Below are 27154 nucleotides of genomic sequence, written 5' to 3' on the forward strand. Positions count from 1 at the left end.
AGATCACTGTGTCTGGGACTTTTCCTTTCAAAATTGATACCTGGAAGCTAAGATAAAACAATTTCTAGGACTATAAATACCACTGCCTTCAGACTGCCATTGGAGATGCATCTTGTGGCATCCACTCTTCAAGGATTTACTCTGAATTGGCATCATACAGCAGGGGCCTGCCTGAGTGAGCAATCCCTCACTTCAATGCTGATGGCTTGATGGCAATTTGGACCTGCTTCTCTGTCACTGTGAAAGGACTCATCTCCTGGGCCATTTGGACAACTTCTGTGGAAGTTGATGTTGAGTTCATTAGTAGAACTCTGTTCTCCAATGACTTTCTTGTACTTTTTGTTGCCTATATTTCACATATTACTTTTGCTTATTTTTAGTTTTTCTGTTTTTGTATGCATCCCATAAAACTGATTAATTCAGCAACTGTCTTTGTTTCATTTCACTTATCATTTGATTAGAGAATAAAGAGATGGCCCCTCTTGGAGAAATTATAATCCTTTAGGATCAATTATAACCAGGTGTTGGGAAACTGGACCACCACTGTGGGTCCATTATGACATCTTCCTCTAACTTCACCTAGGAATAAACTCTCTAGATTCCACATTCAAACGTCTTTCAGCTCCTTCCTCATGGTACAACTGGTAAAATCCAAGAACAACTGACTTTCTTGTATTCTATTTTAATACCTCTCAAACCTTGGCATGTACAGGAAGTACCTAGTTATCTTGTTCCAAATACAGATTCTGATTCAGCAGGTCTGGGTTGGGCTCCTGGGTGATATGACCCTAAGATTCCCAACCACATGTCAAGTAGCAGGGCCCACAGCCATGTTATTTCTCTAGAGTAGTCTTCTTAGAAAGTAAAGCTGTGTGATAGCCTCCTCCAACTCAGGTCATGACTTTCCAATACTTCCACAGAATCTTCTGGATAGATTCCACAAGCAACTTCGCATGGGCATTCAAAGTAGGCCAGTCTTAGCCAAAGTTTTCAATTTCTAAATTAAAAAAAAGAAAGTTTACTCCAGTCTTCTCACTGGACACACTACTGTGGGTCCAACATTTCTCTGCTTCTGAAACTTAGCTCATGTCCTAACTGTGCAGATGGGAGACAGGACATGAGCAATCTAAATTCAACTCAGTCATAAAACAACAATAAATCATATTGTCTTTATTTGGCAAGAAGAAAGCACTTAAATAGGATGGGACATTTAAAGTTTAAGAATATGTATCCACACATTTGCTCTGATTCACTGCTTTGTCCTCAAAAAACTTCTTTATGCTGTTCATTGATACGTTTTCAATGGGAAACAAAATAAACAAGAAAATGACAACGTTCAGTCTTCAAAACATGAAAAAAAAATAACACACACACACAAACACACAAGCACACATCCCACACTTGAGCCTCAAAAAGCTGTGAGGCAATATAATTAAGAGACTTTAATCAATGAGTGTACTGGGGTTTGGATGATGGACAGAAAGTTAAGATTTATAATATGGTTCATTAAGCAAGCAGCAGGCACAACTCAGGTGAACTTGGGCAGCAAACCAACAAGTTCCTCCAGGCTTCCACAAGAAAAACTGGACAGAAACACTCTGTAGTTTTTCCCCATGGCAGTGGTTTTCCTATCAGACTGTGCATCAGAATCACCTGGAAGGGATTACTATCCAGAATACATAAAAAATTCAAAAAACTTAGCACCCCAAATACAAATCAACCAATAGATAAATGGGCAAATGAACTAAACAGACATTTCTCAAAAGAAAAAATATAAAGGACCAACAAATATATTTTTTAAAAAGTTCAATATCCTTAGCAATAAGGGAAATGAAAATCAAAACTACACTGAGATTTCATTTTACTCCCCTTAGAATGGCAATTATCAAGAACACAAACAATACATAAATAAATAAATCCACTTAACTTATACAAATAGCAATAATTGCTGACAAGAATATGGAGAAAATGGTGAGACTCTAAAAGTAGTACAACCACTTTGTAAAGCAGTATGGAGATTTCTCAAGACTAGGGATGGAACCACCATAGGATCCAGCTATTCCACTTTTCAGTACTTACCCAGAAGAAGTAAGACTGGGATACTATAGAGATACATCCATATCAATATCTATAGGAACATAAGTCACAATAGCCAAGATATGGAACCAGCCTAGGTGATCATCAACAGATGAACAGAGGAGGTAAATGTGGTAAACACACACAATGGAGTTTTACTCTGCCATAAAGAGAAATGAAATTATGTCATTTGCTCATAAGTAGATGGGATGGAGAAAAATATGCTGAGTGAAATAAGCAAGACCCAGAAAGTTAAATGTCATATGTTTTCTCTCACATGCAGAAGTTAAGAGAGAAAAAAAGGAATGAAAAGGGATCTCACAAAAATAGAAGGGAGACCAATAGAGTAGAGAAAGGAGATCCAGTGGGAGGGAGGAGGTGAGGGCCAAGGAGAGGTACTGGAAAACAAAATCACCCAAATCATGTTACGGCCACATATGAATACACTACAGAAAATTCTACTGTTATGTATAATTATAATGCACTAATTAAAAATAAAATAAGGGAAATCAGTAGAGAAAGGGAATCAGGGAGAGGAAGGAGGGGAGGAAAAGGAGAAATTCTGAAGAATGAAATTGATCAAATTGTTATGTGCCTGTATAAATATGTCACAGTAAATTCCACTATTATGTATAATTATAATACACCAAAAAAAGATTAAAAAAGATAATCACTTGAAAGTCTGGTTGGACAGAGAGTTTTTGATTTAGTAGGTCTGGGGCTGGGCCTGAGATCTGAGATCTGGGCCTGAGATCAGGAACTTCTGGAGCTATATGGTCTGAGAACTGATGGCCGATATCAAACAATAAAAAGTGCATTTCAAGAAACAGCACTTTAAACCGGGTTTGGTGGAGCATGCCTGTAATCCCAGCAGAAGAGTGTGAGTTCAAAGCCAGCCTCAGCAACTTAGCAAGGTGCTAATAAGCAATTTAGAGAGATCCTGTCTCAAAATTAAAAATAAAATGGGTTGAGATGTGGCTCGATGGAAGCACCCCTGGGTTCTATTCCCGATACAAAAAAGGAAAAAGAAATAAATAAAGAAAAAAAGTAGTAATATTTTAGGGCCTGGAAGTGTAGTTCAATGGTAAAATGCTACAATGGCATTTTGATCTACAACTCTGCCAAGGGCAGGGCAGAGGGCATTTTAATGTGGGATGCTTTGATTAAAAAAAAATGCTTCTAGAATCACAGAAACTGGTTCACATCAATGTGATTTTTGTGTTCTTCCTTAGTGGACTCTCATCAATGGCTAGACTGGTGGTACAGACAGATCTATAGGTCTTCCTGTATGCTATGTTTAGTTTGATAAAAACATGTTTGGGTTCAAAACTGATGATTCTAGTCTTTCATTAAGTTATGGCTGGCACTGAATGAAATCAGTGAGTTTTGTATTTATTTGGTTCACAAAGCAAAATTTGTGGAGTTTGCTAAATAATCACAACCTGCATAAAGAGTAATGAACAGTCTGGAAATTGTCCAAACTCAGTCTCAATGTCTGCATTTTGAACCTACTGGTATCATGAACCAATGGTTCTCAAACTTCACCTACCATCCATCACAACCATGCCCAGAGTTTCAGAATGATTAGGCTGGAGTGGGGTGGGGCCTGATAACCTGCATTTCTAAGAAGCCCCTTGGTGAGGTTGAAGTCTGAGGTCTGACCCTTTGGGGTAGATCTGTGTTTGAACATCAGCAGAACAACTAGAAGGTTGCAGGATGTTAGCAAAGCCAGTAGGAGGAATAAGGCAGAGTTTAATGTTTTTTCCCACCAACAAAACAAAGAATAAATCCCTTCTTCAGGAACTCTTGAGGTAAGCCTTCCTTCCATTCAACATAATTCAAGTTCAGCAAAGTGATTCTGACTTTCACTCAATTTGTTAAAATAGTATTTTATCACCTGCCATAAATTACCTGATATCATCAATTTTGTATACAAAAAGAACACACAATATTTTTATAATTTAATTCCTATGGTAGTTATTCATGCACTTATTTGGTGACAGCCACAAAGCATAATTTATGGAGTTCGCCAAATATTTACAACCTGCATAAAGTATAATGAGCAGTCTGGAAATTGTCTAAACTCAGTCCCAATCTTTGCATTTTGAACCTCATAATAGCAGCTTATTTTTGCAATCAAAGGAAAATGCGACTTGGTAAAAAATAACAGACTTATTTGTGGAAATCTTAAATGAGGGTTGCATTTCCATCTTGTGCACAGTACAGTGTCTGTGATTTCAGATTGCATTCAGTGCCAGCTGTAACTGAATGAAAGATATCTCAGCTCCCTTCAACTCCCTGGAGACTGAGATCCTTGGTGAACTGCATTCTGGTAGAGAACAATACCTAAGAGAAATCAGAGTTGCGTTTCTAATTAAATAAATCTGTTATAATGCTTGGTATTAAATTATTTGCATAGTTTATGGTAAAATGATGGGCAAGGAGAATTAAAATGGGGAAAAAGAGTTTAAAATACTTTAGAAAATATGGGGAAGTGCCTTCTTCATGTGACTTCTTCATTCTTAAGTGTTTTAAGCTACATGACAGAGGACCCACCAATTATCCAAAGGCACACTGGGTTTGAGGTAAACATGGCAGCAATTTGTTAGCAATTCTTTTTAACAGAGGGCTTTTCAGGGGAGGAAATGAAAGTTAAATTTTGTAACTGGAATGACAGGAAGGATTTAGGTAAGCAGGATATAAGGATCCAAACTGGAAAGAGGCCAAAACATCAGGGTCAAATCCTCCAGTCTTGCCATAGATTCTTAGCAGCAACAATCCGGTTACATCCTGAAGAATGACTAAAAATAACATTCTGGAATCCTAGATCTTTTTGTTTCCTTTAGAACATCATTGAATGGGATTTTCTCAGTTTTCTTGTAAAAAAAAAATTAAATTATTTTCCTAGCTTTTCATACTCTGATCTGCATAAAATCCAGGTGTGTGATGATACAGTAAGTCCCCCTTTGTCAAAAATTTCATTTTTTACAGTTTAAGTAACCCATAGTCTGAAAATATCAGATGGAAAATTCCAGAAATAACAATTCATAAGTTTTTAAATTGCACTCTATAGTGCAATGAAATCTCATTTCACTTTGAGAAATCTTAATCTGTCCCACTCCATCCCAGGCAGCATGTGAATCATCCCTTTGTGCAGTGTATCCACATCATATATGCCACCCTCCAGTTAGTTGCACAGCGACCATCTCAGTTATGAGATCAGCTGCACAGTACTATGGTGCTTATGTTCAAGTAACCCTTATTTTACTTAATAATGGCCTCCAAGCACAAGTGTACTGATGCTGGCTGTTTTATTACAGTATACTCTTATAATTGTTACATTTTATTATAGTTGTTGTTAATCTCTTACTGTACTAATTTACAAATTAAACTATGTATGGGAAAAAATAATATATGTTAGGTTCAGTACTATCTGTGGTTTCAGGTATCCACTGACGATTTTAGGAGATATTCTCTCAAATAAGGGAGAACTACCATACATACTTATCACCTGGGTTAGAATTCATTGATTTAGTGGACATAAATATCTCAAAAACCAAGTCTTTATTGATCACTTATTAAACGTCAGGCACTGACTGTTGTAGATGGTGGAGAGACAGCCTTAAACAGAACAACTGCCGTCCTGTGGACACAGGTGGAGAGTAAATGAATTCATGAATACAGGGTAGGTAAACAGTGGTACACGAAGAAGAAGAAGGAGTTATGGAGAGGGGGAAGATGGGGAAGCTCCTGTTGAGGTCTCCATCCAACAGACCTGAGGCCTGTCAGTAAGAAAGCTCTGCCTATAATTGGGGGAAGGGTGTGTGCCAGGCAGAGGGAACAGCAAACACTTTGAGGCTGGAAGGAAACTGCCCTCCAGCGGGTGAGTTTCCCACAAAGAAGAAAAGAAGGTGGTGGAGGCAGAAAAAGGGAGGGAGGTGAGGCAGAAAAGTCGGAGGCCTCGGTGGGTTCTAGTAGTAAAGGGATGTGAATTACAGTTTAAGGACCCTCATTTGCTATTTTGAGAATCAATTACAAGGGGCAAGTCCAATGCACCATTTAGAAACCTCTTGGGGGCAGAACAGGGAGAGGTGACTTTGGGCTGACCACCCATGATGCTGTGGTGGTGCTGGGGAGAAGCAGCTGGATACACCGCAAAAGCCAGGTGAGCATGGTTGCTAAGGAACTGATGTAGGACTGGAGAGAAAGGTGCTGATGGCCTCAGCAATTGAGAGGATAGAGCTGTTGAGATGCAGACGACCAGGAGAGGCACAGGCGAGAAGGGTGAAAGGTTTGGCTTGGTAGAAGTTTGGCTTTCTCCACTTAGAGGAGAAAGCAATACAGAAATCTCTGAATAAGTGTAGTGGAAAGGCAAGCCTATTTACTGTAAGCCGAGAGAGCAGCTGAAGAAAATAGAAGCTGGGCTACAAAGATGTCTTTTATAATGCCTTCACCTTTGGCTGAACAAAGCATTCAGATCCTCAGTCATCTGTCTAGAAAATATTTTATCTTGACTTGAAACCTCAACCTTGAGAAACTCAGATTTCATCTAGAATTATACTGGCTCTTAAAATTCCCACTTGAAATAAGAAGGAAAAAAATATCTGAGACCTTTTTAAGAAATGGAAGAAAAAGGAGGAATGCCTTGTTCAAAATTAGAAGTTTCTCTGTCTCTTTTGCTCTCTCTCTCTCTCTCTCTCTCTCTTTTTTTTTTTTTTTTTTTTTTTTTTGGTACTGGGCATTGAACCCAGGGGTGTTCTACATCCCCAACCTTTTTTATTTTTTATTTTGAGACAAGGTCTCCCTCGATAATTTGTTGAGGCTAGCCTTGAACTTGTGATCCTCCCGCCCCAGCCTTCTGAGTTACTGTGATTACACCACACCCAGCAGGGTGTTTCTTCCACGGGAAGGCTGGTCCTCCACAGAGTGTACATCCAGATCAAAGTTGGCCCCATTGCCTGGATCAAATGTTTGGTGAGGTGAAATCTTTAGAATGATTATAAATATAAAAAACCCAAGAATTAAGAATAGACTCAAGAATCTGATACGATAAATACTTATAAGTAAATGCTATACTAGAAATTCTCTTAACCTGGTCAGACCAAGACTTATCAGATGTTCTAAAGACAAGCAAAATACACCAAAACCCTGGGAGTGCCCAACAACTCTCATAGCTAGGAAGCTGCTGGCCCATATGCTGTGTCCTTTGCCTTCATCTTGCCTGCTTGCTGCAAGTGATTCATGTTTGTCGACAAACCTGTTTATGTCAGTTGTTATAAAAAAGGACATAAACCAGTGAAATATTCTATCGGAAAGGAAGAGGATTGTTGTTTCTCTAGTTGCATATTTTGGAAAGATTTCTTTAAAGGCAAGTTGCTTAAAAAAGTGTTCTCAAACCCTATGGGGACAAGACAATGGACACCCTAGCTGAAAGTTTAGGGAAAAAAGTCATGTAACGGTGGGATTTTGTGCTCAGTTGCACTTTGCTCCACAAGTGTTCTTAAAGTCTCAGTTCCATTTAAAACAAAACAAAGCAAACTAGTTATCTGAGACAAGGCATTCAGGATGAGGCATACACACACACACACACACACACACACACACACACACACACAAATACATGAACTACAATTAGCACGCCTACACTTAATGAAAAGTCTTTAGCCCTAACATTAAAAGGTTGCCTAATCATTGAATCACATTTATGTGTTTAAAAGTATTAAGGTATGGGGCTGGGGTTGTGGCTCAGCTGTAGAGCACTCACCTAGCACATGCAAGGTGCTGGGTTTGATCCTCACCACCACATAAAAAGAAATAAATAAAATAAAGTTATTGTGTCCAACCACAACTAAGAAGAATTTTTAAGTGTTAAGGTATATATATTTAAAAAGTGATTACTTGCAAAAACTTACTTCTGTGATAAATTAACCAGGAAAACAGCTTATTAAATTATGGGCCAAGAGTGCCTTTTCCATGACCCTATGATTCTAGGCTCTTATAACTGTACTTAATTGAACTATAGCATTAACTGAGTCAAATACCTTGTGAGGTATGTTGGAAGATATTGACACTTCTCATTGACTTGATGGAATTTATGAATTCTGCCATCATTTAGATGGGAGGTATTTATAGCTGTGTGTATTTCATGTAACTCATCTTATTTTAACAGCTGTGTGTTCTGTTAGGGACAGTAACACATACAGAGGATTATGGATAAAGTGTGATGAGGAAAATGTCAATACTGGAGGTAAGAAATATTGTGGTCTGGATTAACATAGCTATTTTAGTCTTCAAAATCAGAAATTGGACAACATTATCCATATACATGTATTTTTTTTTTCTCTTTGGAGACGATGATTTTATTTGCATGGATTTACATTTTATTTACATGAATATACAGTTGACCCTCTGTATCCCTGGGTTCTGTATCTGTGTATTCATGGATCAAACAATCACAGATCCAAAATATTCATGAGAAAGCATTGCGTCTGTTCTGAACATGTACTGACATTTTCCTCATCAGTATTCCCTAAACAATACCTATAACAACTATTTATATAACATTTGCATTGTATTATTATTTATTTTTCCTATGTATTATTATAAGTAATCTAGAGATGAGTTAAAGTATATAATAGGCATATGCATGTAGTATATTTAGTGAAAGTATTTAGTGAAATTTAGAAAAGTATTACATTCTATGTATTTAGGGAAAAATTATGCTTAATATCTCTTCAAGTATTAATCAAACAAAAAGACCTGATCTAATAATTATGGATTGTTCAGTTTGGAAAATGGGATTTATATTTATATATTATGCCATTAATGAAATATAAATTTCCAAATGATAGTTCTGGAAGGCTTAAATACTTATTTTCTTTAATAAAAGTAGGATTAAACATTGCTGAGTCTGAATTGAAAATTACATACAGAATTATTTTATTATCCTTACTTATATGTCTAGCTGCTCTTACATTTTAACTGAAATGCTACTAGGAAAAAAGAAAAAAATTAAATAAATCTCATCTTGATGTATATACCTCCCACCCTGCCCCTCAAACATACAGACATGTATAAAACTTACTAATGAGAATATGTTTCAGAACATATTCTGAACCAATGGGCCAAGATTGACAGCAGTCAAATTATAGAAAGCAAAAACTTCATGGGATTTACTGATTTGGGCCATCTTCCTAGAACTGTGATTGCTCAGGTAGAAGGTGGGTAGGAGCATCAGGTAGGGAATCAGAAGGCCTGCATCAGGCTTGACTCTGGTCTGGACTGCTGTGTGGTTTTAGAGTTCCTTTACTTATCTGACTTCATTTTCCTCTTCTGAAAAACCGAGGTGGTAAGTTCCAATTCCTCCTTCAACATCTTGTGATCAGAACAGTTAACATATTGGGAGCTTTCAATGAGAAAGGCTGTACATTGAGCACTTTCTATGTAAATTCACATATGAATTTTTGTATAATTTTCATTTTGCAGAAGAAAATATGGCACAGAGGTAAGTGTATGTCTGTTCCACACAGCTGGGAAATGGAAAAACAAGGATCTGTACCCCCCCTCTCCCGGCAATCTGGCCCCAAATTCCAGATTCTAGGGTCCAGACTGTCATACCAATTCTTTTAACATAAATTGACAATAAAAGTTGATGAAAGCCAGGAAACACAAGTAATTTACAGCACTGGTTTTTTTTTGTTTTTTTTTTTTTCCAGAAATTCAGATGGTCAAATACCTGTACCTATTTAGCAAGTCTCTCTTGGTGGGTAGCCTGCTTGGTTTTCTGGAATTCAATGTTACTACAGCAAAGAGCAACTAAAAAGATCTTTGTTTGCAAATAGTAGGCTTGAACTATGAGAAGCAGGAATGCTGTTTAGGACAAGGCTAAAGAACCCATTCCAAATGGGGGGTTGATCTGAGCAGATTCATAAAAACCTGTAGGTACTGCAAAATCTGTTCTCTTACAGCAAGGTGACATGGAACAATGGCACAAAACCAACAAAGCAACCACTAGAAGGACAGAAACAAAAGCTCTTCTGTGACTCTAAGCACTCATTGCTGTCTCCAAAGTCACAAGGCCAGAAGCTTCTCAAACCCTACCCCACATGAATCATCTGGAAGGTCTTATTAAAAGAAAAGATTCTGGATCAATGCATCTGGGTAGGCCTGAAACTTTGGTGTATAATGAGGGACCAGGTGAGGTCAATGCTGCTGGAAAGAGGACCATATTTTGCAACTGAATAAAATAGACCTTATGGTCTAGGACTCAGAAAAGCTTAATTCTGCTACAAGTCCATGGTTATATTATTAACCTGTTTCCTCAACTGATCTTTCCTGACCATTTTCTTCTGTCTCTAAAATTCAGTATTTCTGATGATGCTCTTCTCATTCAACCCTACACTTAGTTTCTGCTTGTAAGATCAATGGGAAAAGAAAATGTTCCCTTTCTCCCAAATGCAGGTCTCTGCAAGGGAAAAGTTAAGGCTTAGCCTTCTCCTCATTCAGAGAGACAATGGGCATTCTGTTCAGATGTAAAATCTTCCTAAAAAGAAGTGATCTGCAGAAACAAGATTTAAATTAGAAGCTTTCTATTTCTTGGGCCAAAGTCTCTTTGAGAGTAGCTCACTATAGCAATGGAATGTCATGTACATATTAAAATATGCATCTTAACTCCATCCTTTAACAATACTGAAGAGGGAGGCTTGGGTTTATTTTCTCATATTGTTTTCTGAGGTCCCCATCTCAAATGGAGGTCCCAAATGCCTGGGCTCAAGAGATCCAACCACATCAGTCTCTTGCACCCCAACACCTGGTTTCAGGAGTTTGCATTTCTTAACCATCTAGCTTTGCACTATCCAATATGGCAGCCACTAGCCATATATAGCTATTGAGCACTTGAAATGTACAGGTCTGAATTGAAAATACACAACAGATTTCAAAGACTTAGTATGAAGAAAAGAATGTAAAATATGTCACTAATAAATTTTATATTGATAGCATGTTAAAATGACACTATTTTGGGTATGCTAGGTTAAATAAAATACTTTATTGAAATTAATTTCACCTCTGTCTGTCTCGCTCCACTTTCCCCTCCTGCAGTGCTGAAAATTGAACTAAGGGCTTCCCACATGCTAGGCAAGCACTCTATTATGAAGCCACACCCCAAGCCTTTACTTGTTATCTTTTAAATTTTTAATTTTTTAGTGCTGGGAATTGAACTGAGGAACTTGTATATGCAAAGCACATGCTCTACCACTGAGCTACACACCTAGCCCTCTTTTTATTTTTTAAATGTGGCTACAGGAAAACTTCACATTATACATGTAGCTCACATTGTATTTCTACTGGACAGTACAGATTAGACCCACTGTATTCAAACTGGCCTCATACCAGCAGCATCCATATCACCTGGAGCTTGTCAGAAAAGGAGATTCTTGTCCCTTCCTCAGACCTATTGAATCAAAATTTGCATTTTAATTAGTTCCCAGATCTCAAATTGTGTACATTCAAGTTTGAAAAGTCCTGGGCTAGTTTTTCCTACAGCACATTATGGTAGGTATTTGGGTTACTGGCCTATGTAAGTGGCACGTTAAGAGGGTATTGTGTTTGCTAGTTTTTTACATGAACATGCCAGCAAATCAATGCAAATTTTTAGAACTTTAAGTGATAACACAATTTAAAAACACATAATTATACTATACATAAAAGGTCATCCACATAACATATACACATATCGGGGAGCTATTTGAGTCTACCTTCGTTACTTCTGGATTTTCAGCCACCATGTAAGTGAAACTAATGTTCACAAGATCTGTGCCACTGCAGACGCAAACTATCCGCCCTTCCAGATCATTTTCTGATTTTCCAACAGCTTCCAGAGCAGCCAGGATTTTGGGATCCTGCAAAGAGGTATACAAATAGGGAAAAAAAAAAAATCTGTTGGAAATATTGTAGAAAATTTGCCAAAAATAATATATATTAGAGGTAAAAATATACAGAAGGGCAATGTTGTGCTTGCTTTTTCCCCATTTAACTAACATACCTGGTTACCTAGGATTATTTTGAACCTATAGAGGTAAAATTTCTAACACTACATATTATTTGAAATCCTTTAATAAGAGAGATGTTATAAATTTTTTGGTTTAGAAAAGTAGATGTGAGGGGTTTTGTTTAACTTTTTGGTTTCCATTCTGAGATAGAGAAGGCTGTGACTGGGGTCCACTTTTGTTCACAAGTTGCCAAGGGGGCTCTCACTAGAGAACAGTCACATACATGACCCATGAGCCGATATGCCATTGCCACAGCCAACTAACACAGGTTGTTCCCCCAAATGAGACTAAGTCTTTCAAGTAGCCTGGATCCAGAGTGAATACTTTCATTTCTACAAGCCATGGCATCCTCAATTGGCATGAAAGCTGTGAACGTTTACCCTCACTCTTAAATAAAACAGGGCCTTTGTTCTCTGAAAGAACTCAGGAGGAAATGCCAACATATGGTCACACAGAAAATTTAACTAACATAAAAGAAGACAGATTTAAAAAAAAAAAAGAAAGAACAAAGTAAAGAATGTAACTTTGTTTTGAATGGCTTACAACCTGCAGAGCTATTATGGAATGGGGAATAAATACTGTGCTAGAATGTTCTCAGAAGAAACATCTTTTAAATCACAAGCAACACTATACAAACAGCTTCTTATTCAAAAAAATCAATCACTGTGAAGAAGAGGGATTTATGTGCTATTTGTTTTATTTATTTATTTATTTATTTATTTATTTATTTCCCTCTCAGAGTCTCAGAGACAGACTTCTAGATGAGCCAATGACTGTGTGCACAGGTGCACAAACACAGAACTACCAGAGCCATTTAAACTTGCACATCAACTTCAGATGAAAAGGGAATCACTGCTTTCTATAAACGGGGGAGGAGTTTATAATAGTTAATTTCTGAGTTAAGAGAACTGTTTCTTTGCTGCTGTATCACGCTAAAGTCTTAATTTTCAAGGGTTAACCACATCAATCTATATAATTAAAGATAATGAAATCCAAATCACCCAACAGTTATAGATAGGAAGATTTCTAAACTGTGTCCATTCTTCACTCCCAGCTGGTGACTTTGGGGCAGTAAAAAGTTAAACAGGACCTGGAGAACATTGATAAGCTATGTAAATCTATTAGTAGAATGACAAACACCAGTCACAGGTACCTTTGGTATGGCTCCCAACCGAATACTGTTGATGAGGGAACATTCCAGCACTTGTCCTTCCTGAAGAGAGAGAATACAAGCCAGCAGTGAGCTTCAATTTTGCCTGACCAATGGTACAAGCTACTCAGCAAACATTTTTGACAACAAATTCACTGCTGATCAGAATAAGATGAAAACAATGATGACTGTTGTTAATGATCAGAAGTAATCATTAATCTTTCTTCCTTTCTTTCTTGCTTTCTTGCTTTCTTGCTTTCTCTTCTTTTCTTTCTCTCTCCCTCTCTCTCTCTCTTTCTTTGCAAGGGATTGAACTAAGAGCCTCATGCATAATAGGCAAGCGCTCTACCACTGAGCTATATCCCAAGCCCCCAAACTTTATATCGCAACTATGTATACAAATACAACATAAGAAAATTATTCATAACATGTTTATAAAATGCCATTCCTTTTATACACATAATGTGGCTAGTAAATTCCATAATATCATTAAATATATTGGAACACAAAATATTAAGTGGGAATAAAACTTTTATGTAACTCCAATTCTCCTTTTCTTACATTTCGCTTAAATGTTCTTTATGTGTGTACACTGTGTCATGCAACAAATTAAGTCCAGGGGACAAGGAGATGAGCCCCCTTTCAGTGTTTGTAAGAAGCCACTTTAGATTTCAGCTTGAACATTTTTTTTTTTTTTTTGGTCTGGGACATTTTCTGAATTCCCAAGATTAAATCAGATCACTAGTTGTAAGATTCTATAACTAGCTAAGCTTTTCTTTCACAGCACTCACTCACTTGTAACTCTTATTTTTTAAATTCCTGACTATTCTTACACTAGAATATGTGAGGATTAGGATAATGTCCTTGATCCCCACTGTATCTCCAATACCTGGCACATGTAAGCATGTTTTTAAAAAGCTGAAATGAATGATCAGGTGCTGGGATCTCTGCCCTCAAGAGGCACTTGTTCTACCTGTTGAGAAATGAAGTGGCTTGAGTCAGAAAGCAGAAAGAAACACTTGCTGTTTTGGTGCCATACCTTGCCTTCACTTTTCCAAGTCAGAAAGAAGCCAAATTCATCCACTTTGAAGAGGCAGTTGGGTTCAAAGACGAATGATTCCTGTTAGAGAGAAATGTGTTGATTTTCATGACTCACACCATTTTGAATCTAATAAAAATGCAAATATCTTTGAGCTTCTAAACAAAGGAAAATGACAAATCACCCTCTTGTATCCTGATTCTAATAATCGTATTTCTTATCTTATTATGTTTCATTTGTAAATTCCTTGCATTCTTTTTTGTTTGTTTGTTTTATATTGTAAGGCTGATCAATTTAATAGAGCATCTTCCTTTCTAGAGCAGGCTTGACAATAAATGACACTCATGTCCTGAAGGTCCCTGCAGAAGGAAGTTTTCCTAAGGTCTTGGAAGAGGAGTTTTGGGTCAGAAGGAGGACAATCACATTCAGCCCCTGGTCTCCCTCTGTGCAAGAGAAAATGTTGCCTGTATCTCACATGATGTCAAACTTCAGGCCCAGTGATGGATCTGTGTTATAACAAGTCCTCCAGGTGATTCTGATGTGCACTCAAGTTTGAGAACCACTGACGTGGACTCTGACATCAGAAACTCAGTGAAATACTACAGAAGAATAAAAATTTAATCAAGAAAGAATATCAGCCAAACCTAGGACATCAGAGCAACTGCACTGCACTGTACTTGCCAACGGATTCCCAGGCTTGAGCAAGAGAGCACCACTGTAATGCCAGGAAAATGCTACATCCATGAAAGAAAAAGAGTGTTTAGCAAATGAACCAAGATGGCCTTTGCCCCGTTTGCACTAAACCACGACTTGGCCCCCTTGCTTCCACAAGCCTACGTTCCTTTCAGGATCTAAAGAACTTGTCTTCATCTCTCATTGCCACATCAGCAATTAGAAACCTGTCTGGCAAATATGGATCAAGGAAATGACTTAAAACAGGTATGCAACAATTATAGGTTTAAGATTTTAGGGGCATCGAAGAATCTTAGTTTCACCCATTAAAATTTGTTTTTCTCAATTCCAGGGAAATGGGAATATTCAAGGCAAATGCAATGTGGAGATACTTGGTCACCATGGGGTGGCAGAATTTAGAGACCTGGGGCTCTGAACAGAGCTAATCTTGGAATTGATAGGATAGTTGACTGGCAGATGAAGAATTACCAGCTGTAGTTTACCTCCCTTTCACGTATATATTGGATATTGCAGATACAGCAGTAAATTTGATAAACACAAGGGCATTCATTGCATGACCTCTGCCTCTGGAGTCAGTACTCAGTTCCACCAGTTTTTTGTTTTTTTTTTTTAAACTTGGCTTCTACTAGAAAAGCCTTTCTAAGTCTCAGAAGCCTTGTCTAATAAATGGAAGTATTTACATGTAACTTTTTGGTTTGTTGTAGGAATTAAGACATAGGGAATGTCAAGTACACAGCACAGAGTTACCTCTCATCAAGTGGCCGCTGTTAGCAATAATGTATGGTTTGAATCTGCAACTGCTGTAGCAAATTACTAACAATATGAAATTGCCAATGTGAGACAAATTTTTTACCCCTCCAAATGGCATTTTGTTTTTCTTTTTGGGCACAGGGGATTGAACTTAAGGGCACTCAGCCACTAAGCCACATCCCCAGCCCTCCTTTGTATTTTATTCAGAAACAGGGTCTCACTGAGTTGCTTAGTGCCTCACTTTTGCAGAGTCTGGTTTTGAAATCGCAATCCTCTTGTCTCAGCCTCCTGAGCCTCTGGGATTACAGGTGTGCCCCACTGCACCTGGCACAAAGTGACATTTTCCAAGGGATTTAACCTAGAAGTTGATACTTTTAGATGGGTCTTCATGCCAGACAGAGAACAGCATTTGTAAAGGTACACAGTCTTGAACTGATGATGGAGAGGAACTTCTGAGGAGTATGGAGTAGTGAGGCAAGTGGCAGGAGATGAGATGGGACCTATAACTAAGAGCTAGGTCATGGGAAGGATCTTGCATGCTATAGAAAAATGCCTCCACCCAGAAGGTCATGGGAGTCTTATCTGTTACTAATCAAGACATGAACATTAGTACATTTTAGAATACTTTCACAGCAATATCCTCATAGTAACAAGGAATTTTGGTGGGCAGTGTCCAAAAGTATGTTCTAAAATGGCCCTTACAGAGTAGACCCACAATGAATCCACTGGCATTATTATTCATGGGCTCCCTATCATGCAATTCCAAGTGATGATTTGAGATGCTCCATGGCATAGATGCCATAAAGAAAGGTTTCCTCACTTATTTTGGAGCTGGACTTCCATTTCCTCCACAAACACAGTGAATTTTTTCTTTCTCTTCCTCTAAGTTATCCAGACGAGATCGGGTGCATTCAGGGTGGTATGGCCATAGACATCCTCTAAGTTATTCAGAGCTCATCACCATTATCACCTGGAAATGTCAATTCGAAGCATCCCACTCCTGGACCACTGCTCTGATCTCTCATCCCCTGGCTCTGGTGCTCTCCGTCTCCTATGTCTACTTCTCTTACAACCTCTTGTTCATTCTCCCTGTCAGTCTCTCACGGTCCACCTGATTCCTTCTCCTTTACTTCCATCTTTGTCCAGCTAATTTCCATGGCCCAGTATTAAATCACTCCTTCATAGATGCTTTCAACTCTGAAACCAAGTCCACCCTAGCCATGTTGTACCACTGAATTAGATGAAGAAAATCCCAAAACGAATTTGTCTGGTTTTAGTTAAATTCAAGACTATAAATCTCAGATAATCAATAGTCACTTTCAATCTTATAGATTTTTTTTTTTTTTTTTTAAATAGATCTCACCATTCTTGGGGCTGGGGATGCAACTCAGTGGTAGAGCGCTTGTGCAGCAGGCACGAGGCCCTGGTCTGATCACCAGTGTGACAAAATTAAAAGACAAAAATAGTCTCCTCACTCTGAGAGGACTAGTCCACTGCTTATTTTTGAAACTTGATCGCTCTTCACCAATGACAGCGCTTCCCTGAGTAAGGAGAAGCCATCATCTCGAAAGCTCCCCTTCCTTCCCTTCTAATGAAGTGTGCTTCTCCCATCAGAAGTCAACTCCCCCATTTCTGCTCTGAGTTCAGTCTTCTTCTTACATAAGGACTTTGGTCATGCTTTTTTATCACCCAAATCACATCAGTTTTTTTTTCTTTCCTATTAAATCATTCGACAAAAAGAATGAAGGATATTCACCAGTTGTCGATCCAGTTTATAAGACAAAAACTTACCAGTGGTTAGGGACAACAATGGCCAGAACAGAAATTCTCCAGGGCAACTTCACCAAGAAGCCCCGACTGACATTAAAGACAGGGATGCAGGAAATCCCACAATAAGCTCATCCACTGTAGCTGGAAGGTTTCCAGCCCAAACATGTTCACACTGACCATGAAAAATCAGAGAGCAAATCTGAAGGAGGTATGTCAACCACTTGAATGGGACCAGAACCCAACCTCTGCATGTTTCTTTCCACAAATGAATGGAACCTGACCCTAAGGTAAGTAAAGGCGCCGGTATCTATTCTTTTTCCCTAATAGCAGTTTTAAACTTCACATGGACACATCCTGACCAGAGAACATGGGAGGTGGTTTCCTGAACTGACTACAGCAGTAATATCCTAAATCTCATCCTCAGGGACATCTCTTCCAGATCCGGAGATCTCTTCAAAGGAAGCTAAGCTCTTTCTCCTCTGCAACTCTGTTTTTCAAATGGTAACAGAACTTTCTGGTAAGGAAATAAACCATAATAGGACTTCTACCTACTGAACTAAAGTTTCAGTTCTCATATAGTTCGGTTAAAATTCCTCATAGTCACCCTTAGAGCTCAAGGGCTTGTTACTTTACCCAGTTCAACTCTTTCTTCGGGCCATAGGACAAGGACTAGAAAGGGCCAGGAACTCCTTTTGAAAATACTGAGCAAGGTGGTGGTATTTTGTTTGAGAAAGTCCAGAAGCATCACTTTGGCTGGAATTACTATTGTCAGACACTGGCTGGTCCAGGGATCTGAGAAAGTGTGCCCCTACAGGCCAACAGGCACCTCCCCATGTCATCAAGGAAGGAGTGTTTAGTTAAGTTTTTTATGGGTTTATTTTAAGTATATTTTCCCGGTCCACACTGTTTGTACATCACTCAACATTACAGCCTTCCTCTCAAAGATTCAAGTTACTTTCAAATTGATTTATTCTTTAAAATTTTTTATTTGTTCTTTTTAGGTATCCACGACAGCAGAATGCATTTTGACATATTACACATGGAGTATAACTTCCCATTCTTGTGGTTGTACATGATGTGGAGTTACACTGGTTGTTTATTCATAGGAAAGTTATGTCCGATTCATTCTCCTGTCTTTCCCATTCCCATCCCTTCTCCTTTCCCTTCAAATTGATTTAGATTGAAACTATTTTGTCTTTGCACTTTAAAACTTATTCTGTTAAATAAAGTGAAGTCCCCTTTCTTCTTATAAGGAAATGGCAGAGAACTAAACAGGCTGAATGCTCTGATGGAAGAGGAGGAGAGGTGTTCATGTAGGAGATACTGATAATAGGTCCTTGATTTTAGTTTAATTGTGACCTCTGATTATGTCTCACCTTTTCTCTCTTGACCTCTCTCACCATCATTATCCAAGTTAATTGCAAATGTCTGTATATTTAGAAATGACTTTTGCATCAGTGAATAGGATACAGTCAAGCCTTCTTGACAGCCAGGAAGAGCTATTTTGGACTAGCAATCAAAGCTTTACCTACACTCTAGTTAAACCTTGCTTGTTTAGGGGCTAGTCTTCTGTGTGTGGGGATGACACAGGTAATTTTAGGACACAGGAAGGAAACGGAGGGAGGCTTTTTTGCACTCCATCATAAATCTTGCGCTTTCCGAGAAAGAGCACCTTCTCAGGAGGTGAGACTCCTAAATGAGTCGGGGGCCCAGCCATGTAGTTAATGGTTCCTGAATGCTTGACTCCTCACCAGCACCTGTGGGAGAAGCTCAGCAATCATGCTGATTCACCTTGATGAATTTCACTCTTCCAATCTGAATATTGGGATAACTGATACTAACCTTAAGGAATGCTCAAAGAATTAAAGTTGAGAAGGTCTAAATATGTGAGACAAGGAAAATGTCCAATCCGTGAATGATCACAATTCGAAGAAAACAGTTACCATTGAATTTAGGGCTGTCATACTAGGCATTCCACAAATACCACCTCACCCAGAACTCATGAGCATTCTGTAAGGATTTAGACCAGATCTCACTGTCCCAACAGATTTTCTGTGACAAAGGGTTCGTGTCAGATGGGCCCTGCTGAGCATGCTTATTGAGTCACATGGGCCTCTGAGGCACTTGTTACATGGATTGCACAATAGAGGGGCAGCATTTTTAACTTTAATTAATTTTTATTTCAATAGCCACATATGGTTAGTAGTTGCCTTATTAGACAATGCAGCTTTAGAGGGAAGTGGATAAAACATTTGAAGGAGAGTCAGTCTTCAAAGTCATAGTTGGTGCATGCCTAACTGGGTTTTTTTTTTTTTTCTTAGAGAGAGAGAGAGAATTTTTTTTTTTTTTTTTAGTTTTTCGGTGGACACAACATCTTTGTTTGCATGTGGTGCTGAGGATCAAACCCGGGCCGCACGCATGCCAGGCGAGTGCGCTACTGCTTGAGCCACATCCCCAGCCCGCCTAACTGGGTTTTGATCCGATTTCTCCAACTCTGAAGCCCATGACATTTTCTTCTGCCGCCTTCACCTGTCACCAACAGATGTGAGATGATCAGGAAATGAACACTGCCTAGGTAGACTGAACCTCTGTGTGCACATGGGGCTGGGCTCACCTTCCATGTTTCCTGGTTTGGAAAGACCTGGGAGGAGAGCTGGACACAGTGGCACACACTTGTAATCCCAACGACTCAGGGGCTGAGGAAGGAGGATCTCAAGTTGGAGGCCAGCCTCAGCAATTTAGTGACATCCTATGCAACTTGGCGAGACCCAGGTTCAAAATAAAAGGGGGTGGGGATATGACTCAGCCCCTGGGTTCAATCCCTGGTACAAACAACGACAACAAAAAGAACTGACTGGGAAAAGACAAAAGAGACTGACAAGGTTGGAGGGAAACAAGAGAAGTCCGAGTTAGGAAGAGGCCACAGGATTGTCCTCCAATTTAAATCACACCATCCCCCAAAGACATCTCATAAACAGGGAAGGATTCTGGGTATGGCCTTTAGTCTGGGAATGGAAATGGAGTGTGATTTAGAATTAACCAAGAGATGGTATTTTCTATCAGATCTCAAATGTCCAGGGCCCTAGAGATGCCACATGGCCTATTTCTTCCCACTTTTTATTCCAGAGGAATCCCCTAAGCTCTGTATGCACGAGATCCTTTATGATTCTGCACAAATACTTCCTTCTTTGGATAGAATCAGAAATTTTTGTTTCTCCAAGTTAAACGAAAGACTCCAGTGAGGCATTCTGCCTTCAGAACAGACTCCTGAAATAAACAGGCAGGGGTCCTTATTGTCCTTGTGAGTACGGTCTTGCCTTGGAAGGATCTGGAATGTTCTTTCCTTTTGTGAATCTAGTTCATGGATCTCATGAGATGACTGACCTTGGGCTTCTCAGCTCACATTCCAAATGAGGGGCAGGAGGACAGTGGCCCTGGCTGTCCCGTCACAGACCCTGGTTAGGTGCCATTATTTTGTAAAGAAATTGGTCAGGCATCGTAAGAGAATGTCTAGTTTTTGCATCTTTCTCCTTGGCCTTTGATTCTTTGGACAGATGCTCCTTCTAGGTCAAGTTGTTTCAATCTAATACAGATGTTCCTCCTTCTACCAGCATCAGATGCTCCACCAGAACCAACAGAGAGACGTAGTTCTGGTCTCCTGTGATAGGTGACTCAAAGACCTGTGGTACCTAGCACTGTGCCTGCTGTTACTAGGCAACACACACAGTAAGCACGAAGTTCCAGGTGATGCTCCAGGCACTCTCAGGACATTAAATCATTACCTTCCAACATTCTTCTGAAGGAGGTACAACTGTTATTCTCATTTTACAGATGGGGAACATGGAGGTATATCAGATAGCAGGAAGCACAGATCTGTACTGAAGCACACATTTAAGTCACACCCACTTTGAGGCTAATAATGGAGAGGAGATTGTTAGGGAGTAGTTCCAATGGGGTACAGTGGCCAGGGGAGGGGAGAGAATTCCTGGTGAGCAGCCCCAGCCTGGTACCACCCTGAGGAGGCAATTCACACTCAGGTGGGGAGAGGGCAGTGAAGTCAGCTATTCAGTAAGTTTTAAAGGTGACAGACCACTATCTAACTCTCCTTCTAAGCCTCACAGAAATAGAAATGCAAGTCTCTCCCTCCATGAACACCCACAGGCATTGTTAAGTGCTCACTTCAGCAATGACTGAGAGATACACAGGACACTTATTCTAGGGTCAAGTGGAAAGATTTAATCCTCTCCTTTCATTTTATCCTCACCTCAGAAATGAAGAACATCTTCAACTTTATAAGTGACCTGGCTTGCAGGAGTCGATGGAGGTAATTAAATAGCAACAAGAGGAAGGCAGGCCAGCTTTCCTGAGTTTCATTTTCTATTTTAAAAAGAACCTGAAAGTTGGCCTGCTGGTGCTTAAGAAGATGCTATGGCCTGAATCAAGCTAAAATACCCAAATCCTAACCTCTAAGGTGATGTTATTAGGAGACGGGAGCCTTTGGGAGGTGAATGGGAACAGTACCCTTGTAAAAGAGCCCCCAGGGAGATCCCCTGGGTGCCTTTCACCATCTGAGGAAAAACAGGAAGGTGCCATCTAGTAATTGGAAGGGATCCTCCCCAGTACCCTTGAATGCGGATTTTCCAACCTCCAGAACTGTGAGAAGAACCTTTGTTCTTCACAGCTATCTAGTGCATGGCATTTTGTTATAGCAGCCTGAACAGACAGAGACACAAAGTTTCAACATCATCTTTGGCTTGAGAATTCCATCAATTATAGTTCAACTATAATTTGGGGAAAAAAGGAAGCCTTTGGGTTAGCCCCTCAAATGGGCCAAACTGCATCTAACTACTTATGTTGTGGTAAGTCATAGCTATGAATTTCCATTTTTTTTTTCTCCTTTGCTACAGGAAAAAGATATCTAATCTTTGGTACTTAATTTATAAGGTCAGCCAGTTTGAAATGTCAAATTATTTGTCCACTCTTTGTTTTTCTTTTTTGGTACTGGGGATTGAACCCAGGGGCACTTTATTACTAAGCCACATCCCCAGCCCTTTTTACTTTTTGAGACAAGATCTCCCTAAGTTGTTTAGGGCCTCACTTAGTTGCTGAGGCTCACCTTTCCAACATGTAATCCTCTTGCCTCAGCCTCCCAAACAGCTGAGATTACAGATGGGAACCACCATGCCCAGCAAGATGCCAAACTCTCTGTGTCTGTCTGTCTTTGTCCTTCTCTCTCCCTAGGGCACCTCTGGTGTGGGATTCTCAGGTAGAGTCTGGATGCTCACATGCTGTCCCAGGACACTGAAGTGCAGTCCCTGATTCTGGCCAGAGAACACGGAAGAAAGTATTCCTAAAAATATTCAACAACTACTCCTGGTTGCAGAAGGAAGACGAAAGTCAACAAAATATGTCTCCCAGGAGGGTGGGTAGTCACTCTAACTTTCTTGGTCAGGAAAACTGTCACCTTAGTCAAAATGGTTTCCTTAGCAACTAAAAGAAGACAAATTAAAGAGGACCAGCTCCCTCAGGGCGATGGGGACAACTAAACAGGATTTACAATAAATATTTTCAATAGATATTAAAAACACGTATGTCTCCCACCACCCACAAAGAAACTCTAAGAGATGAGCTCAAAACACGAGAGGCTGATTTTTTTTATTTTCTGTAGTGCATTTGTAATGAAAACTCAAGTTCTTTCAAAGTAGTGAATTACACTCATTAAAAAAAAAAAAAAAAACAGTAAAATAGAAGACTTACCTCTTACATCTAAAGTGGCAGATCTAAGAAGAACAGGGTATGGAAGAGGTGAGGAGGCTGAATAGAGTCCCTGAAAGGAATCTCACATGATTTTCAGGGGACTTCCCTTTGCATGTGTGCACTTCCCATTTAAACAAGGAAGATTTGGAAAAGGCTTTCCTTCAGGACAGCTGCATGCTAAGGTCACCCCTTTGTATGTGTCATCTGGGATATGTAAGCCTCAAAGCTATGGCACTGGCGATGTAGGATCCCAGAATCTCAGACTACCTACAGCAGAGCACCAACACCAGCTGCCCCAGATGGAGGCGGGCCCTGGGGGGCACAGAAAACTGACTTAAATTCTAAAAACCATCCATCCACCCCAGGAGCTTCATCTGGCGGAAAAAGGCCCAGCTCTAGGATGTGCGGTGCGCTCAGCTGTCCGGAGCCGGCACGAACCCTGAAGGGCAAAGGGATCCTGGAGATGCTGCGGCCAGAAGCTGAGTCTGCGAAGGTCCACAGGTTCCCCTTGAAGGGGAGATGAAGCGAAGTTGGCTCCCAAGTCACCAAGGATTCTCTTTTGCTTCTCTTTTTTCCAGATCTCTCAACAACATCCTCAGCACCCATTTCGGGATCCTTAAAAGTCTTTAAAAACCAAGAAACAGGCCGAGGGCAGTGGCACTTAACTGCATTCCCAGCAAATCCAGAAGGTGAGGCAGGAGTTTGGGCGCCAGCCTCAGCAATGTATCTCCACCCTAAGTAACTTAGAGAGGCCGTATCTCAGAATAAAACACGAAAATAAAGATAAAAGTCTGGGGCATAGCTCAATGGGAAAGCAGCCCTGTGTTCAATCCCCAGGACCAAAGAATAAATAAGAAAACAATTAAAAGTAACAGAAAACTAGGAAACATTTAAGATACAGCAATAAATAAAAACAAAGTCTTTGCTCTCAGGACTCTCTGCCCTCAGGACTAATAATTCTAGGGAGATTTTTGCAATGAACAACAAATAAATAAATATTGTGTAGTAACAAATGTGAAGAAGATAAAAAAAATCCCAAAGAGTGAGGAGCCTGTGTGTGCAGATGAGAATAATGATCAAGATCTCTTGGAGGAAGTAATATTTGAGCAGAATCTGAATGAAGTGAGTAAGTGAACCACAATGACTGAAGATATGTGAGGGAGAGAGCACACACACACGAGACTTCACAGTCCAGAGAGAGAACAGCAAGTGCCAAGGTCCTGAGGTCACACTGTATCTGCTAGGTTTAGGGAACTTGGATGGAACAACAAAGTGGTGGATCTTGATGTCACCAAAAGGTTATAATAATTTACTTTCAATTAAGTGGGAATCTATAAAAGTTTAAACCAGAAGACAGAAAACTGACTTAAATTCTAAAAACCATCCATCTTATTTATTCCTTATAATGGCAATGCAAGATAAGTATTATAAACTCCCACTTTCCAAACAAGAAAGGTCCTGTCTCTAAGTAGCAAAGCCATAACTGAACCTACTTTTGTTTAATTCAAAACCCATACCCTTCACCAAATCTGGCGTATTTTAAGCTTTTGGAAAAAAGGTTGGCAAAGATTTTACCCTAAATACCACATAGGGCAAAAGCCCTTTCTCTATTTGCAAACAACATCCTGGCAACTTGGCTTGGCTGAACATTCAAAAACTAGGAGGCTGTTTTCTGCATCCTCCTAAAGTTAGAAGGATCACTTGCCCTTTTAGGCACTTGGAAGGAGAATACCCAAGAAGAAGGGCAAGGAAAGCGCCTACATAGCTAGACCACATACATCAAAAGCAGAATTTAAAAAAAAAAAAAAAAAAAAAAAAACATGCAAAGAGAAAGAAGCCAGAGTGACCCCTGGGCCTCTCCACTGTTGGCCTAGAGATCCACAAGGCAGCCCCCACTCATCAATCCTAATTAGAAGAACATGCTGGCCGACACAACCCTGTTCACCCACAACTCAGAGGTATGGTTTGGAGCAACAAATATCAAGCATTTTCTTATCTACATTGTAGAAGCCGTGGGGAATCTATCACTCTAATTTTACCACTGAGTATTAACCCAATTCTTTACACAGCAGTTATAGTTGACAGGTATAAGTAGCTGCTCAGTTAGTTCCTTCTATTTTAATTATGTTGACTCATTGTTTACACACTTTCTTCCTGTTTTGTTTTGTTTGCACAAACTCGTTGTACATCTAATGCCACCCTGGATTTCCTTCATTAGTTTCTTAATGGATGCATCTCGTGTCTTTCCACAAACAAGCTGTCCTTCTCGTACCCTTGAAGTGCGGAACTCAGTATTCAGAGTTTTTCATGAGACTGACTCAGACACTATTTCCTGGGTCAGATGCTTCTGCTCTTCTGAGATATAGAATTACCTTCTACCTTGGTGAAGAAAGGAAGAAAAGCAAACCCAAGGTAACACCACAGAGAGGAAAGAAAGAGAAAAGAGAGAGCAAAGAAAAAGAAAGACAAAAACACTCTGTTAATGCAGCAAAAGCCAGTGTAACAATCCTTTGAGTAAAGGAAAAAAAATGGAGGATGACGAAATCAGAAATACAGGAACAAAGTCACAGGATAAAATGAGGTGCTAGAAATAATTAATTGAAACTGAAATTATTCGGTCACCATCATCAGAACTAATTTGTTATCCCTTTCTGTGTAGCATCATTTGTCCTCTGAGCCAGATGGAAGGAACTACTGCCTGCCGGTCCAATCCACTCCGCCACCTGTTTCTAAATCTTCAATTTTACTGGAACAGAGTCCATTCATTTACTTACATATTGCTTATGTTTCAAGGCTGCCTTTGTGCTCTAATGACAAAGGGTGGTAGTTGTAACGGCCAGGTAGGCAAAACCCAAAATATGCAATAGGTGGTGCTTTCTAGAATAACTGTGTTGAACCTGCTCTGTGCTTTTTAACTTGACCTATTGCATAGGAGCACATAACAGAACTGAGGCTACTCGCAAACACGGCAGTGATCCTGCCACCTCCCTGCATCCACACACCTTGCAATGGGACTTCCCATTTCCCATCAAGCAGCAGAATGTGCCTCCCCACTGCTTGAGTCTGGATTGCCTTGGGACTTGCTGTGGCCTATAGAATGTGCTGGAAATAGGCTGCACTCAAGAAAGAACGAGCCCTTCTGGCTTGGAGGAAGATGAGAAATTGGGTGGGTGCTGCGGAGGTGAGACAGTTGACAGGTGACCCAGAAAACCCCCAAGTGTGTCCAAGTAAGCCCAGCCCAGAAGCTGACACTCAGGATCATGGACCACATAAATGTTGCTGTCTGAAGTCATAAGCTTTGGAGTGGCTTATTAAATAGCAGAAGTTGATGCAATTATTGACAATCATGGAGCCTTTTTTTCTTTTATTAAATTTGTGCATTTCAGTTACACATTAAAAGTGGGGTGCATTTTGACATATATTCATAAATGCATATAACAGTTTGCTTCATTTTAATCTCAAGTACTTCCTCTTTCTCTCTCCTCCTCCCTCCCCTGATTCCCTTTCTGTAATCTATTGGTCGTTTATTTATTTACTTACTTATTTGGTACTAGGGATTGAACCCATCAAGGGCATCAACCACTGAGTCACATTTACAGCCCTATTTTGTACTTTAATATTTAGAGACAGGGTCTCAGTGAGTTGCTTGGCACCTTGCAGTTCTTGAGGCTGGCTTTGAACTCACAATAAGCCTCCCGAGCCACTGGAATTGGAGGCATGCACCACCACACCTAGCTGTGTATTTTTTTTAATTGGTGCATTACAGTTATATAAAAATTGAAGTGCATTGTGATATGTATTCATACCTGCACGCAGCACCATCTAGTCAACTTCATTCTCCAGTTCTTCCCCTTTCCCTCCCTTCCTCTC

General features: G+C 39.7%; 1 protein-coding gene across 9 annotated transcripts in view; it reads right to left on the bottom strand.

Moving 5' to 3' along the window:
• Plcb4 (phospholipase C beta 4) overlaps window positions 1-27154 on the bottom strand; it is a 375572-nt gene that overhangs the window by 112817 nt on the left and 235601 nt on the right. For all 9 annotated transcript variants that reach the window (XM_076851531.2, XM_076851528.2, XM_076851536.2 and 6 more), the window contains 3 exons: window positions 14315-14395; window positions 13279-13338; window positions 11832-11975 (listed from right to left, as the gene is read on the bottom strand). In XM_076851531.2, the coding sequence (XP_076707646.1) occupies window positions 11832-11975; window positions 13279-13338; window positions 14315-14395 (285 nt within the window). The remainder of the gene's footprint in view (window positions 1-11831; window positions 11976-13278; window positions 13339-14314; window positions 14396-27154) is intronic.

The sequence above is a fragment of the Callospermophilus lateralis genome, chromosome 3 (genome assembly GCF_048772815.1).
Source record: "Callospermophilus lateralis isolate mCalLat2 chromosome 3, mCalLat2.hap1, whole genome shotgun sequence".
Lineage (NCBI taxonomy): Eukaryota > Metazoa > Chordata > Mammalia > Rodentia > Sciuridae > Callospermophilus > Callospermophilus lateralis.